The sequence below is a fragment of the Pongo abelii genome, chromosome 6, assembly GCF_028885655.2.
Source record: "Pongo abelii isolate AG06213 chromosome 6, NHGRI_mPonAbe1-v2.0_pri, whole genome shotgun sequence".
NCBI classification, from domain to species: Eukaryota; Metazoa; Chordata; class Mammalia; order Primates; family Hominidae; genus Pongo; species Pongo abelii.
In genome coordinates, this window is record NC_071991.2 from 10,017,941 (window position 1) to 10,034,459 (window position 16,519).

General features: G+C 46.7%; 2 protein-coding genes across 13 annotated transcripts in view; one reads left to right on the plus strand and one right to left on the minus strand.

Annotated features, from left to right (window-relative positions):
* PILRA (paired immunoglobin like type 2 receptor alpha) overlaps positions 1-9,393 on the plus strand; it is a 29,843-nt gene extending 20,450 nt beyond the window's left edge. For 4 of the 6 annotated variants that reach the window (XM_054560264.2, XM_054560265.2, XM_054560262.2 and 1 more), the window contains 4 exons: positions 6,282-6,315; positions 7,712-7,761; positions 8,002-8,033; positions 9,193-9,393. In XM_054560264.2, coding sequence (XP_054416239.1) covers positions 6,282-6,315; positions 7,712-7,761; positions 8,002-8,033; positions 9,193-9,321 — 245 coding nt within the window. In that variant the 3' untranslated portion in view covers positions 9,322-9,393. Of the gene's footprint in view, positions 1-6,281; positions 6,316-7,711; positions 7,762-8,001; positions 8,034-8,205; positions 8,520-9,192 lie in introns of those variants that run through there. The other 2 variants (XM_002817753.5, XM_003777000.5) reach the window with 1 other exon arrangement.
* The window catches only part of ZCWPW1 (zinc finger CW-type and PWWP domain containing 1), a 28,002-nt gene continuing 20,794 nt past the window's right edge, over positions 9,312-16,519 (minus strand). For 6 of the 7 annotated variants that reach the window (XM_054560251.1, XM_054560247.2, XM_054560250.2 and 3 more), the window contains 8 exons: positions 15,673-15,748; positions 15,140-15,244; positions 13,464-13,544; positions 12,627-12,693; positions 12,143-12,234; positions 10,957-11,017; positions 10,327-10,461; positions 9,312-9,776 (listed from right to left, as the gene is read on the minus strand). In XM_054560251.1, the coding sequence (XP_054416226.1) occupies positions 9,454-9,776; positions 10,327-10,461; positions 10,957-11,017; positions 12,143-12,234; positions 12,627-12,693; positions 13,464-13,544; positions 15,140-15,244; positions 15,673-15,748 (940 nt within the window). In that variant the 3' untranslated portion in view covers positions 9,312-9,453. The remainder of the gene's footprint in view (positions 9,777-10,326; positions 10,462-10,956; positions 11,018-12,142; positions 12,235-12,626; positions 12,694-13,463; positions 13,545-15,139; positions 15,245-15,672; positions 15,749-16,519) is intronic. The other variant, XM_054560255.1, reaches the window with a different exon arrangement.

Below are 16,519 nucleotides of genomic sequence, written 5' to 3' on the forward strand. Positions count from 1 at the left end.
TACAGTTCAAAAGAGAGGACAAGGCCTGAGGCATTAATGAGTTCCACCCCAACATCCTCCAAACCTGATCTGAAGTTACCATCAAGAATGTTTGCAATGGGCTAGGCGTGATGGCTCCCGCTCACGCCTGTAATCCCAGCACTTTGGGAGGCCAAGCTGGGTGGATCAGTTGAGCCCAGGAGTGTGAGACCAACCTGGCCAATGTGGTGAAACCCTGTCTCTACTAAAAATACAAAACTTAGCCAAGTGTGGTGGTATGCACCTGTAGTTCCAACTACTGGAGAGGCTGAGGTGGGAGAATTGCTTGAGCTCGGGAGGCAGAGGTTGCAATGAACTGAGATCGTACCACTGCACTCCAGCCTGGGTGACAGAGTGCAAGGAGATTTGCCCTATCAGCTATGAAAGCACAGATGGGAGGAGCATGGGGTTGGGGCTGCCTGCAGTCAGATCCTGGCCTCACACCCTCGCCAGGGAAACAGGCTTGCTGGTACAAAGGCTGTGCACCTCACCTTCCTCATGGGCAAAGGGAGTGAAGATACTACCTACGTGGGGTTGTCCTGATGATTAAATGTACTGTGTTTAGAATAGATCTAGCAGAGGGTGTGCCACAGGAGCATCAGCAGTTAGAACGACTAAACAGTGGGCATTAAACCAGGGAACACTGGCTCTCATGGGAGCACCATCGTATGAATACATTTAAAAGAAAAAAAGGTACAATATTGGCATATTAATACACAGATAAAGCAATGGAAGAAAAGAGGAAAACCTAGGTATAACAGAATGAAAAGAGACCCAAATATATGTGGGTTAAAAGGTTTAACCAATATAGTTGGTTAAAAGGTTTCTAATCAATGGGGAAAGATGAGTAATTCAATGAATGGTGCTGGAACTATTCAGTAGCCATCTGAGAAAAAATAACATTATCTCCTTACCTCATAATTTGTACCAAAATAAATTCCACAGGGATCAAAGATTTAAATGAGAAAAAAAATAACCCTAGTACCAGAAGAAAATGTGAGATTATTTCATAACCAAGGAGTAGAGACAGTCTTCCTCAGTATGACCAAGCCCAAAAGCCATGGATTAAAATATTAAAATCTGGCCAGGCGCAGTGGCTCATGCCTGTAATCCTACCACTTTGGGAGGCCAAGGCGGGCGAATCACTTGAGGTCAGGAGTTCAAGACCAGCCTGGTCAACATGGTGAAACCCCGTCTCTACTAGAAATACAAAAATTAGCTGTGCATGGTGATGTGCCCCTGTAATCCCAGCTACTTGGGAGGCTGAGGCATGAGAATCGCTTGAACCTAGGAAGTGGACGCTGCAGTGAGCTGAGATCACACCACTGCACTCCAGCCTGGGTGACAGAGCGAGACTCTGTCTCAAACAACAACAAAAAATTAAAATCAACCACTTATGATTATTTTTTTTTAATTCTGCAGAACAAAAACCACAGCACTTTTCTCCTGAGAATGAGTAAGAGGGTCAGGGAATTGAAGAGAAAGTTTGACATAGTCACTGAGGAAATGGGAAGTGGAGTTTGAGGATTCAGCTCAGATAAGAAACTGTAAATCTATGATAGCAGTGTTGTGCATGGCTGCATTTTTCCCCAGCAGTAGTCAACCATTCAGATTTTGAGACCTTAGTGATTTCTGTTAGTCAGGAATCATTGTCAGTTGCTACCACCAGGGACCAGAAGTAAAAGTAGCTTAAACAAGACAGAGTTGGGTTATTTTTTTCCTCTTGTGAACAGATCTGGAAGCAGACAGCACATCACTGTTCTTGGACACTCAGGTTCCTACCTTTCTGATTCACCAGCCCTGATGCTGGCTTCTGCCCCAAAGGTTGCCTCATAGCCCAAGATGGCTGCAAGGATTCCAGCCACTATTTCTGGGTTCCTGGCAAAAAATGGGAGGAAGCAAGAAAGGAAAAAAAAAAATACTATGCCTCAACTGTCTGTTCCCTTTTAAAGAGTCTTCCCGAAAGACCTAACAACAACTTCTTCACGTGTGAGAGCCCCCGGCCCACTCCACACAGCCGATCCCCACCCTCCGACCCAGTTTATATCTTATTGGCTAGAATTTGGTCACATATCCCACAGCTATCTGTAGGGGGAACCCTCCCACTCCAAATACAATCAATTTTCTGTAACTAAGAATAATTGAATAGATATTGGGTAATCAAATAGCATTTCTGCCATAAGACACCCCCAGGATTAGAGATTTGCCAGCTAAGTGTGGCAGAAAGACAGGAGATCACACGGGTCAAGGAGCTAGTGAGAAGGCAGGAATGAAGAGCGGAGGGGTCAGCAGGAAGTCTGAATAATCTGTAGAAAAGTAGATTATCACGGCATAAGAGTTCAATGAAGTCTAAGAACAGGTACAGTGGAATAATGACAAAAGACAGCTGGAATGCTTCCAAGCTTATTCTGTGAGGTCAGCATTACCATGATACCAAAGCCAGACAAAGACACTACAAGAAACAAAACAAAACAAAACAAAAAAACTACAGACCAATAACCCTGATGAATATTGATGTAAAAATTTTCAACAAAATACTAGCAAACCAAATTCAACAGCACGGCAAAAGAATTATACACCATGGGCCAGACACAAGAATCACTTGAACCTGGGAGGCGGAGGTTGCAGTGAGCCGAGATTGTGCTACTGCACTCCAGCCTGGGTGACAGAGTGAGACTCTATCTCAAAAAACAAAAAAAAGAAGAAGGAGCTGAATTGGAAAAAAAAAAAAAAGATTAATATACCAATGGAATAGAATACAGAGTCTAGAAATAAACCCTTGAGCATATGGTCAAAAGACTTGACAAGGGTGCCAAGAGCACTTAATGGGCAAAGGACAATCTCTTCAACAAATGGCATTGGGAAAACTGAATATCCATACCAAAGAATGAAGTTGGATCCTTATCTTATACCATATACAAAATTTAACTCCAAATGGATTAAAGACCTAAATGTAAGACCCCAAACCATAGGGAAAAAGCCTCATGACATTGGGTTTGGCAATAATTTCTTGCCTGTGATACCAAAAGCACAAGCCACAAAAGAAAAAATAGACAAATAGGATGACATTAAACTTAAACATGTTTTTTCATTAAAGGACACAATCAAAAGAATCAAAAGGCAACCTACAGAATGGGGAAAATATTTGTAAATTATATATCTGATAAGCAGTGAATATCTGAAATATATAAAAACTCCTACAATTCAACAACAAAAAAACAACCCAATTTAAAAGTGGGCAGTGGATTTTAACAGACATTTCTCCAGAGATGATATATGCTATGGTCTGAATGTGTCTCCTCAAATCATGTATTGGAAACTTAGTCCCCAGTGTGACAACTGGGAGGTAGTGTGTTTTAGGAGGTGCTTAGGTCATGACGGCTCTGCCAGACAAACGGATTAATGCCATTATAAAAAGGGATTTCAGGAGTGGGTTCACTGTCTTCTGATCTTCTGCTATGTGAGGACACAGTAATCCTCCCCTCTGGAAGACACAGCAAAAAGCAAGATGCTGGCAACTTGATCTTGGACTTCCCAGCCTCCAGAACTGTGAGAAATAATTTTTGTTTTGCTTTGTTTTACTTTTCAGCAACCTCTTGTCCAACAGAAGAAACAAATTTGTTTTTTATAAATTATACAGGCTCAGATATTCTTATATACATTAGCAGCACAAAATAGACTAAGACAGTATACAAATCGCCAACAAGCAGATGAAAATGGCCAACTAATCATCAGAGAGAGCTATCTCCTTATACCCAGAAGGATAGCTACTATTTTTTTTTTTTTTTTTTTTTTTTGAGACGGAGTCTGGCTCTGTCGCCCAGGCTGGAGTGCAGTGGCGCTATCTTGGCTCACCGCAAGCTCCGCCTACCAGGTTCACGCTATTCTCCTGTCTCAGCCTCCCGTAGCTGGGATTACAGGTGCCCGCCACCATGCCCGGCTAATTTTTTGTATAGAGATGGGGTTTCACTGTGTTAGCCAGGGTGGTCTCGATCTCGTCACCTCGTGATCCGCCCGCCTTGGCCTCCCAAAGTGCTGGGATTACAGGCGTGAGCCACCACGCCCGGCCAGGATAGCTACTATTAAAAATAAATAAGTGTGTAAATGACAAGTGTTGGGAAGAATGTGAAGAAATTGGGGCCCTTGTGCACTGTTGATGGGGGGTATAAAATAGTGCAAATGATACAGAAAAAAAGCACGGCCTTTCCTCAAAAATTTAAAAATAAAGGCCAGGAGTGGTGGCTTACACCTCAAATTCCAGTGCTTTGGGAGGCTGAGACGGCGGATCACCTGAGGCCAGGAGTTTGAGACCAGCCTGGCCAACATGGTGAAACACCATCTCTACTAAAAATACAAAATTAGCTGGGTGTGGTGGCGGGCGCCTGTAATCCCAGCTACTCAGGAGGCTGACACAGGAGAATCGCTTGAACCTGGGAGGCAGAGGTTGCAGTGAGCTGAGATTGTGCCACTGCACTCCAGCCTGGGTGACAGAGTGAGACTTCATCTCAAAATAAATAAATAAATAAATAAATAAATAAAGCTACCATATGATCCAGCAATCCCACTTTTGGATACATACCCAAAAGAACTGAAAAGAAAGGTCTTGAAGAGATATTTATACACCCATGTTGATAGCAACACTATTTTCAACGGCCAAGAGGTGGAAGCAACCCAGATGTCCGTCGACGAATGAATGGATGAACAAAATGTGGTTTATACATATAATGGAATATTATTCAGTCTTTAAAAGAAATTCTGGGCCAGGCGCAGTGGCTCACACCTGTAATCCCAGCACTTTGGGAGGCCGAGGTGGGTGGATCACCTGAGGTCAGGAGTTCGAGACCAGCATGACCAACATGGTGAAACCCTGTCTCTACTAAAAACACAAAATTAGCCAGGCCTGGTGGCGGGCGTCTGTAATCTCAGCTACTTGGGAGCCTGAGGCAGGAGAATCACTTGAACCCGAGAGGCAGAGGTTACAGTGAGCCTAGATCACACCACTGCACTCCAGCCTGGGTGACAAGAACGAAACTCTGTCTCAAAAAAAAAAAAGGAAAAAGAGAAAGAAAGCAATTCTGACATATACTACAGTATAAACGAAACTGGAAGACATCATGCTAGGTGAAATAAGGCAGTCACAAAATGACAAATATTGTATGATTCCACTTTTTGTGGTGCCTAGAGATATTAAATTAATAGGAACAGAAAGTAGAATGGTGGCTGTCAGAAGCTGCAGGGAGGAGGGAGTGGGGGTTCTTTAAAATCGTTTCAGTTTTGCAAGATGAAAAGGTCCTGGAGATGTTTCACAACAGTGTGAATATACTTAACACTAATGAACTGTACACATGGTTAAAAGTGAATTCTAGTGGTTGTTTTTTTTTTTTTTTTACCATAAGTAAAATAAAACATAACCTAAAGAGAGGGAAAAAACAGAGGGACAGAAGAGTGCTGGAAAGAAAGTTGCAGCATGGAAATGATACTAGCAATTAATATTTCAGAGTTCCCAGTCTCAACATAAAAAAAAAAAAAAAAGTCCTGTAGAAGTGGAAGGGGAGGTCCCCGGAGTTGAGGGGTACCTCGAGGCCTGGGTTCAGAGGGTGTCTCTGTGGACGCAGAGCCCTCCCGGGAGGAGGCTGGATGGTGGAGGGGATGTCTGTGGACCAGGAGCCCAGTGCCTGGGAAACACTGCAAGGATGCCACGGGGATGGGAGGGGCAGGGCACAGTGGGAGAGGCAGCAGAGGATTCAGGGTGGGACCAGCCAGAGGGGAGGGGAAGTCTAGTGGTGGCAACAGAATTTGAACAGCCACAAACATGAGTCCCAAGCACGAGGCTCCCAAGGCTGGAGGGCAGACACAGCCGCCACCCAGAAGGAAAGCACAGGCGCAGTCTCCCTGAGGACCTGGAGGGAGTGGGGGCGGGGTGCCAATGTCAAGGAAAGGGGAGGGGAGAAGTGACTGGGTGAGGGCTCAGTGGTAGAGGGAGCCAGGTTGGGGTTGAGCAGAGAGCTCTAGAGAGAAAGAAACCAAGGGCGGGGGTCAGGGTGAGGGGGTCTCAGGAGGTGACGTGGAGGACAACAGGGAGGACAGGTGGGGACCTCAGGGTGCCGGCTGAGTCCCAGGCCCTTCCTGATGGGTTTGGGTGGGGCAGCTCTGCTGCTCTGGTCCCTCTAAGGAGGGCCTCAGCCTAGGGCGCAGCAGAGAAGGTGGGATGGAGACTGCCATCACCCAGGTGCCACCCTGACTCACTGTTGGTCCCCCTACAGGTCAGCAGCGGACTAAAGCCACAACCCCAGCCAGGTGAGTGCTGGGCCTCCCCAGGGTGGGTTGGGGGGTGCATGTGCAGGCAGTGGGCTGGTTTGGGAAACAGGGAATGTGCTGCTAAGAACCCCACAAACCCAGCCTGCCACGGCCATTGTTGCATCCCCAACTTACCCATCCTCGTTCTCCTTTGTCCTCTAGGGGCCAGGCTCTTGACCTTGGGCTTTCTGTCCCCTAAATACTAGACTAGTGGACTCCAGGTTCCAGCACAAACATTCAAGAATCTCTTTTCTGGAGTGCCCATCTGTGCCCTCTGCCTGCCTTTCCTGGTGTTACTAAGCTTTTCCTGCTCTTCACCTGCTTCCTCTCAGCCTGGATCTTCCAGCTTTTCCATATTGCCTGCTCTCTGTTCAACCTGTCCTGTTCCCCTGCTGCATGTGCAGGGAACTCCAGGCTTCCTCTACCTCCAGCTCCTCTCCCCGCCTGTGTTTGCTCAGGAGGGACTCACTAGCCTCTGCCTCGCTCCCCTCTCCAGGCTAGGGCCTCACTTTTCCTTTTTCTGGGCTCTTCCTCTCCACCCTCCCACCTCTCTTTCCTTTCCTCCGGCCCCTCCTTTCCGTGGCTGTAGGTCTCCTGCTGGAAGAAAGGCTCACCCCTGCCCTTTCTCCTGCGCTGGCTTTTGCCAGCTGCCCTTCTCCTGTCCCCTGCCCTTCTCCTGTCCCCTACCCTTCTCCATCCATTCACCCAGCCTGAGCCCCTGATCAGAAGACCTGAAATTCACGCAATTGGTTTGCTTCTCCCAGTTTTAGCCAAGGCAACGCCAGCAGAGAGAAAGCAAGGATTGACCTTTCCTATTTTTATTCTCCGTGTTCCTCTCTCATATGAGCAGCTTCTCTAGAAGAACCCAACTCATCGAGCACCGAGGGACCTCTGCTGGGCCACACACAGATTGCCCCTAATTCCTCTTCCAAGCAGCCTCCTCTGAGTCTAAAACCATCACACCCATCCTGAGCAGGGTGGACAGGTTGCAGAGCACTCCCCAAAGAGAACCAGCCCCTAACACGTGTCATAACTCTTTTTTCAATTTTTTTTTTTTTTTTTTTTGAGAGAGGGTATCGCTCTGTCACCCAGGCTGGAGTGCAGTGGCACAATCATAGCTCATAGCCTTGAACTCCTGGGCTCAAGCGATCCTCCCACCTCAGCCTCCTGAGTAGCTGTGACCACAGGCGCACACCACTACATCTGGCTAGTTTTTGTATTTATTGTAGAGATGGGGTCTTGCTATGTTGCCCAGGCTGGTCTTGTACTCCTGGGCTCAAGCAATGGCCACCTGCCTCAGTCTCCCAAAGTGCTGGGATTATAGGTGCCACCACCCAGCCCATGTCTTAAAATGCCCAGCCTCTAACATATTTCCTGTCCTCTTATTCCCATACAGGGAATCCTTCCAAAACACAGAGGAGCCATATGAGAATATCAGGAATGAAGGTGAGTTCTTACCACCATCCTTCCCCAGTTTCTATCCCTGGCCCTTCCTGTTTCCCCAAATACCCCCTACTTGGGTCCGTGCCCCTCTCAGTATTTTCTTCTTTCCATTCCTTGCCCCTTGCCCTCGCGTGACCCTGGCCCTGACCTAGCAGATAACCTCACTCCTAGAGCCCCCTGCCCATCTCTCTCCCCTAGCTGTCACACCACCTGACCTTGGCACACCTTGCTTTTTATTCCTAGGACAAAATACAGATCCCAAGCTAAATCCCAAGGTAAGCAATCAGACCAGGGCCTGAAGGAATTAAAGAGAAGCCTGGAGAAGGTGGGGTGGAAGGGAGAGGGGGAGTGTGGTGTGGGCAGGAGAGTCAAACTGTAGGCTTGCCGCTAAGATGGGGACAGCTCCGTCTCCACTGTCTAATCCTTTCTCTCTGGGTTCTCGCCCAGGACGACGGCATCGTCTATGCCTCCCTTGCCCTCTCCAGCTCCACCTCACCCAGAGCACCTCCCAGCCACCGTCCCCTCAAGAGCCCCCAGAACGAGACCCTGTACTCTGTCTTAAAGGCCTAACCAATGGACAGCCCTCTCAAGACTGAATGGTGAGGCCAGGTACAGTGGCGCACACCTGTAATCCCAGCTACTCTGAAGCCTGAGGCAGAATCAAGTGAGCCCAGGAGTTCAGGGCCAGCTTTGATAATGGAGCGAGATGCCATCTCTAGTTAAAAATATATATTAACAATAAAGTAACAAATTTAAAAAGATTGTCTTCAAAACTATTTTTTAAAATCTGCATCCATTCAAGTACAGAGAGAAACAAGTAAAAATAAGACTGCACAATGACCTTCTTAGAGTACACTATGCTTCCAATAGAAAGGGCCACAGCTTCCAACAATAACCAAGGCCACACAGATGATTCAGGGGCCAGCCAGAGAACTGATAGAAAGAGAGCCATCTACTCCAACTCCCTCTTTACCTTCCCAGCCCTGGCCCATAAAACTAAAAGTACCCCCAAAACTTACCTGAATGTAAGGAGAAAACTGACATCACCTTCAACTCCTGTCTCTTCCACTGAAAATGAACTCTAACAGAGAACTCACACCCAAGACCCTTCCTTTAGTACTTTTTTTAGTGACTTCCTTGGGCCAGGGAACATAAGCCCCCAAACCTTGGTAGCGAGCCCAAACCCAAAGCCTGTCCTCAAATCCGATCACAGTCTTCCCTGTGGTGACAATGAGAGCATCACCTCATTTGACATCATTCACAACCCTTAAGGTAGAGGATGCACTCGCTGGAAGATGAAGAGCAGAACCAGGATGGTGAGCATGCTTTTCCCCAGGCCACGGAGGTAGCTAGTGAGGAGCTGAGCCCAGATTTGAACCCAGATCTGCCCTTCTCGATGTCTTCTCAGGACTCAGGTCTCACTGTCTTCCCCAGATGCCTGCATTGTGCAGGCTCCCGCCAGAAGCAGTGAAGCGCCACAGTGACACGGAGGAGGGAGAGCAGCGAGGAGGGAGAGCAGCCAACAGGGGGCAGTTAGAGACCAGCCAAGCCAGTCAACGGTAACCTGCTTTATTAACACAGAAACTGCACCACACACACTTGAACCTCATAGCCAATAAACAGCCCCAGCACTTAGCAACTTCTCCCTCCTGCGCCCCAGAGAAGGGAGAAAAGGAGGGAGCACAAGGGCACCAGCTACTTCCCAAACAGCGCCACGGGGAAGTCCTCGCCATCACTGTTGCTGTGCTGCAGCTCCCCATTCTGCCCCAGCTCTCTCCCAACATCTTCCACGAGTTGCTCCAGGTCCAGGTCACTGGAGGCTTCATCCTCAAGGGGGACACTTCCAGCCTCCTGGGTCAGGGGTTCCTGGGGTCTGGGCTCTTCTTTCGCAGATGAGGGGCAGGCCCCCTTACATGCTGATAGGCCCAGGTTCTTTGGCACTGTTCTAACTTCTTTTCCCTCTGAAAAGCTGGCTGCCAAGGCCTTGCTCTGGGGAGCTTTAAATTTTTTCTTAGGGCCTAAATGAGAAGGTGACAAAGCCAAGAGTCCTATTAGGTCAGCCTGTCCTTACCTTTTATAAGTCAAACTCCTAAATCTCTATGTCCAAGAAATCTCTGGAAAAGATGACCTTTCTCAATACAAAGAATATGGACTTTGGGATCAGAAAGAGAGTCAAGCCGTCTGCCCTATGCTAGTCAGCAGCCTTGAGCACTTTTTAAATCCTTTGAGCCTCAGTTTTCTAATATCTAAAATGGGAATATCCAGTGAGAGAGCTATTGAAAAAAATTTAAAGGAGCAGCATGGAAGTATCTCTTTAGCCAGCCCTTGGCAATGCTGATTAAGTGTTACTTCTCTTCTACCATTCTCCTGCCCCAGGCCAAATCAAATCAGGAATCATTCTGTTTCTATAGTGTGTGCTGGGTGCAGTCTGAGACGCTCTTTCATTCTAATTTTCATTCATTCTGTAAAGTAATGAAAAGCTGCAAAATGGTTAAGAAATGATTCAGGGAGAGGAGATGCCAACAGGCACCTCATTCCCCTTAGTTTTTCCCAGGCCTTGAGCCTTACCTGGCTGGTCAGAATCTGAATTCCCTTGACCTTCTTTCCTTCCCATTCTCGGTGCAGGAGGAGCTGTGGATTTCCTGCCCAGAGATCTCTTCATTATCTTCCTCTGCAGTGTCCTGCCTCGGCCATCTGCTGTGCCTGCATCACCCCCAAGCCCCAGCCGTGAGGGAAATGTGTTTATTTCTCTCTAAATGACAGCTCAGCAAGGGCAGATGGACACTGCACATTGAGTCTCTGCCCTGTCCCACATCTTCTGCTCAGTCTCAGTCTAGTGAGTTCTCCTGGTGGCCTCTGGCTCTTTTTTAACATCTTTTCCCCCCAATTCTTTCTTTTTTTCTTTTATCCCCTGGATCTTCTTCTCTTTACAGTTCTCCTCAGAGTCTAACTTCTCCAGGAAGCCATCCTTCTTGGCTAAGAAATTAAAACCTTCCATCTTTCACCTCAGATTTTATAATTCAGTACAGAGAAGCAAAGGGGTTCCAGTTCCCCACTGACACTATGGGTGAGTGTTGCCTGTTTTCTCAGGTGCTGGCACTGAGATGGGCAGTGAGGTCCAGCTACCTGCAGACTCCCTCTCTACCACTTCCCTGCCTTAACTGTGGGTTGTGCCCCATTTCCAGCTGGCCTGCTTACCTCTTGGCTTGGTTTTTTGGGTCTGTATTTTGACTCGCTTACGAATGGGCAAAATTGGGTCCTGAGGATGGGAGAGAAAGTTTAAAAAAATGATAAATTAAGGCCCCTAACTGTTTTTAATAGAGAAGGATGCTACAGAATGACAGGTGGGCTTTGGGGAATCAAAGTAGCTTCTGTGAGCCTGATATTGTTTAAATTTATGGCAACACAGAGAAAAATGTGTGGTCACTTTCCCAGTCTGTTGGTATTCATCAATGCAAGGCTTTAGGCATAAAAGAAGGAAATAAAGCTAGGCCACGAGTATGATAAAAATTGCTAAATTAAAAATTAGAAGAAAAAGTAAAAATATATATTTCCTATACCTGGAAAAGAGATGCTAAGAAAACAAGTGAATGAAAATCCTCCATGTCCACGTAGGGGAGAAAGGAGTGGAAAGAAACAACTGGTATTCTCTGAATTGCTCCCCGAAGAGTCAAATAAATACAGTGGGAACTGAAATCATACTCAAGAAAGAAGTTCCTAGAGATGTGGGAAATTAGAGAATAAAGAGGAAAGAAGAGACCTAGAAACCCCCAAATATCCGACAATCGGGGCTCCCTCAAGGCAGGGGCAGGATAACTCCTTAGTAAATGTAAGTCCATTCTAACAAGATCCTTACAGGAAGCTCCTAAAAGGAAACCCCAAGATCCTCGTCTAAACCATTTTATGTATTTATTTTTTTTTTTGAGAGGGAGTCTCGCTCTGTCGCCTAGGCTGGAGTGCAGTGGCACGATCTCGGCTCACTGCAAGTTCTGCCTCCCGGGTTCAAGCGATTCTCCTGCCTCAGCCTCCCGAGTAGCTGGGACTATAGGCACCCACCACCATGCCCGGCTAATTTTTTGTATTTTTAGTAGAGATGGGGGTTTCACTGTGTTAGCCAGGATGGTCTTGATCTCCTGACCTCGTGATCTGCTTCCCTCGGCCTCCCCAAGTGCTGGGATTACAGGCGTGAGCCACCGCGCCCAGCCATCTAAACAATTTTTAAAGCTAATGTTGGCCAGGTGTGGTGGCTCATGCCCGTAATCCCAGCACTTTGGAAGGCTGAGGTGGGAGGATTGCCTAAGTCCAGGAGTTTGAGACTAGCCTGGGCAACCTGATGAAACTCCATCTCTATAAAAATAAAAACTGAAATTAAAGCTAATCTTACTGTTTTCTCTCCTTCCTCCTTTTCCAACTCCTCCTCCTTCTCCTTTTTCTCCAAGCAGGATCCTGGGCTGTTCAAACCAGAGAGCTGTAAGTCTAGAACAGGAAAAGGAAGGAAAGGCTAAATCATTCATACCATAAAATAGTGAGTTAATAAAGCTGATCACAGAGAATCTGTCTTCTAACTGTGCCTTTCGTGTACAAGTGGTATTTTCTCTGTAAAATGTGATCCCAGATTTCCACCCTTTTCAAAGTCCATCACTATTCAGTACACCCTCCCTCCTCATCCTGTTTCTCCCATTCTTCTCTCCACTCATCTGCCCATCCATCCTAGATACTGGGTCAATGACATTCACAAAAGCCTCCTATTAAAGAATCCAGAATTAGCCTGATGATAGAGAATATAAAATAAAGAAAAACATGGGTTGCTGCCCTCATGAAAGAATCCCTCCCATCCTTCTCCAGTCCTCAACCTCCATTTATCCTACCTTTTCTTTCCCCATTACTGTTAGATCCGTTGAATCGGCTCCAGAAACCAAACAAGTTAACCCGTTCCTAAGGGAACCAAGAAACAAAAGCATCATCCACTACCCTCTCAGGGGCAGCTTTTGCCTTCTGTCTTCTGGAATTTAGTTATGATGGAATTCTAATTCATTTTCCATACCAAAATTATTATCATTATTATTATTTTTGAGACAGGGTCTTGCTCTGTCACCCAGGCTGGAGTGCAGTGGTACAGTCTTTACTCACTGCAACCTCCCCATCCCTGGCTCAAACGATCCTCCTGCCTTAGCCTCCCAAGTATGTGGGACTGCAGGCATGCACCACTATGCCTGGCTAATTTTGTATTTTTTGTAGAGATGGGGTTTTGCTGTGTTGCTAGGCTGGTCTTGAACTCCTGGACTCAATGGATACACCCGCCTTGGCCTCCCAAAGTGCTAGGATTACAGGCGTGAACCCCCTGCCCAGCCCTCATTTTCCATACTATTTTCACTTGAAATTACACATTAGGCTTATCTGACTTTTTATGGAGATTAACTAATTATAATCTCTATTTCCAGTTTGTTTCTAATTCAACAAATAAGGGAAATTTGGAGGGGAAATTTTCACTGTTTTTTACTCTCCATCCCACCCCCACCAACAGAATTTGAGCATAAAATCTGACTACACAGAAAAGAGAGGTTAGGGCACTTATATCTGAAACCTGATGTGAAATATAGAGGTAGGATGGCCCCTAGCACAAACCATCTTTGTCTGGACTGAGAAAGAATCCCCCTTGTCCAAGAGTAGGGAAAGGAATGGGTGTGGTCTGAACATCCTCCCACCTGAATGCTGATCTGTTCTGCCTCTTGAGCCATCATCAGGGCCACCCCCAGTTTCTGGCTGCAGTCATTTCTGCACTTTTTCTGAAATGGAAGATTAGAGCCAATGATAAATATTGACTTAAAGATTAGAGTCATGGCCAGGTGCAGTGGCTCACACCTGTAATCCAGCACTTTGGGACACCGAGTCAGGTAGATCACGAGGTCAGGAGTTCAACACCAGCCTGGCCAAGATGGTGAAACCCCATCTCTACTAAAAATACAAAAATTAGTTGGACATGGTGGCGGGCGCCTGTAACCCCAGCTCCTCGGGACAGTGAGCCAGAGAACTGCTTGAACCCGGGAGGCAGAGGTTGCAGTGATCCGAGATCACGCCACTGAACTCCAGCCTGGGGGACAGAGCGAGACTCCGTCTCAAAAAGAAAAAAAAAAAAGATTAGAGTCACTAATAAATATTAGAGAAGTGACCCCAGCATACTGCTACCCATCTGACATTCTCTTCGACTACAACATTTATTTCCAGTTCCTAGTGTTGATACGATACTCCTATTCTTAATATTTAGGGATCGGACATAACACCCCCCTTCCGTCTAATAGACGTCTCACCAATTCCTAACTATATATATGTATATGTTTGGAGACAGAGTCTCACTGTCACCCAGGCTGGAGTGCAGTGGTGCAATCTCAGTTCACTGCATACTCCACCTCCCTGGTTCAAGCAATTCTTGTGCCTCAGCCTCCTGCTGGGACTACAGGCACATACCACCATGCCCAAAAAATTTTTTGTATTTTAGTAGAGACGGGGTTTCACCATGTTGCCAGGTGGTCTCAAACTCCTGAGCTCAGGCAATCTGCCCACCTCGGCCTCCCAAAGTGCTGGGATTACAGGTGTGAGCCAGCACACCTGGCCCTAGCAATATTTTCAACCAACATTTTGGTGTCCTCTCCAAAGTGAATCCCATGGAAATTTGAAAAGAGGCTTATAGGAGCCCAGGTGATTTCACTTTGAAGCTTCTGACAAGTTTCTTTAGATCCAGCTGTTTGATTTAATACTCATTGCTTGATTTTCTAAGGCCCCTGAGCCACTGAGCCTCTGCTCAATTGGAAGGCTGGTCAAACCCAAAGTGACTACAGGGAGGAAATATGATGGTGCTAATCCAATAGTTCTCAACCGGGTAGACTGTGCCCCCCAGAAGGCACCTGGCAATGGCTGGAGATAATTTTTTGGTTGTCACAACCACGGGCAGGGTGGAAGTGGGGGCTGCTGCTGGTTAGATGCCGCTGGAGCCTAGGAATGTTGCTAAACATCCCACGATGCACAGGACAGCCCTCCACAACCAAAAATTATCTCGCCCGAAATGCCAATAGTGCTGAGACTGAGAAATCCTGAGTTAATCTGTGCCCTCATTTCTGCCACACCTGCTTTGGCTAAACTGTAGAAAAAACCTCATCTTCAGAATGGCCCCCAATCTGTAGGCAGGGAAGGGGACTGAAAAAAATAATTGCCCTGCTGCAGTCCTGGGAGCAAGAAGAGTCCTTCATGAATTACCTCACCCTTGGCACACCTGGTCAGACACAGAACTTTCTCCCGACATGGCTTACCCTGGGAGAAAATGAGGTTTAATAAAAGGAAGATTTTGTTTTCTCTGTATTACAACAGAACCCCAAGATGTGCTCACCATGACTGATAGCTCCAGGGACAGCTCCTGGAAGTTCTTTAGCATGTTGACTGGGATCCATGCACGAGAAACTGTTTCTCCAAAGAACGTCACGTGGTACTTAGACTGAAATAAAAGATGATCCTGTTATGGACTCCTGTCCTGCTCCCTGCTTTTCTCCTCTAGCCAGAACAGATGGGGAGAATGGGAATTCACCCAGAAGGAGGTGCTGGGCCTCACATGCCCCCTCAAAGCCTGACTCATCTACCCTACCCTCGTTCCAATTGTTCTTCCATTCTAACCTCAGGAATCCTAGCCGAAGCGTATTTATCAAAACCACTAATGCCCTGACAGTGGATAAATATTTAATTAGATACAAGTTTGTTTCTATTATATGTGTGAGCACTTATCTCTGTGTTTGTCATCCTAGTTAAGTGTCTGTTTTCACTTGTGTCTGCTGGCTATGTCCATATCTCTTATCTGTACATCTGTGAGGATGGATTTGTTCATTACTTTGGCCTGAGCTCCTTCTTACCCTGAACCAGGAAACTCACCGGCAGGGAATCAAGATGGGAAGTAAAAAGAAAATATTCCCCTAAGTCAGGATCAGATTCTATCATGCCTGGCCACCTGGAGAAGATAGTTGGGTGTAGGGGACAGAAGAGAAGGGGTTAGATGAACAGAACACAACCTCATCAATGTACATGCACAGAAAAGAGCAGTATGATTTTTTTTCTGAGACAAGGTCTCACTCTGTCAACCAGGCTGGAGTGCAGTGTTACAACCATGGCTCACTGCAGCTTCGATCTCCCAGGTGCAAGTGATCCTCCCACCTCAGCCTCCTGAGTAGCTGGGACTATAGGCACATGCCACCACAGCCAGCTGTTTATTGTATTTTTTGCAGAGATGGGGTCTCACTATATAGCCAGGACTGTTCTCAAACTCCTGAGTTCAAGCAATCCTCCCACCTCAACCTCCCAAAGTGCTGAGATTACAAGCGTGAGTCACTGCGCTCAGCCAGCAGTACGCTTTGCAAAAAAAAGGATCCAAAAAATAGATTCCCCTCCCATCAGCCCCCTCTAGTGGTCACTACTGAATGACTCAGATGAGAAAGTGACTTCCATCGATGCACACAGGAGCTCAGAATATACCTAGTGAAGGTATCTTACCCTTCTGAGCCATCCACAATCCTAAGAACAAAATCTTCGACTAGGGACATCTCCAAAGAAGAAACTATCCCACTTTTCCTTGTTCCCTTTACTTTGTCTCTCTCAATCTCAGTATTTTTGTTTTTGAGATGGGGACTCACTCTGTCGCCCAGACTGGAGTGCAGTGGTGCAATCTTGGCTCACTGCAACCTCTGCCTCCTGGGTTCAAGCGATTCTGCTGCCTTAGCGTCCT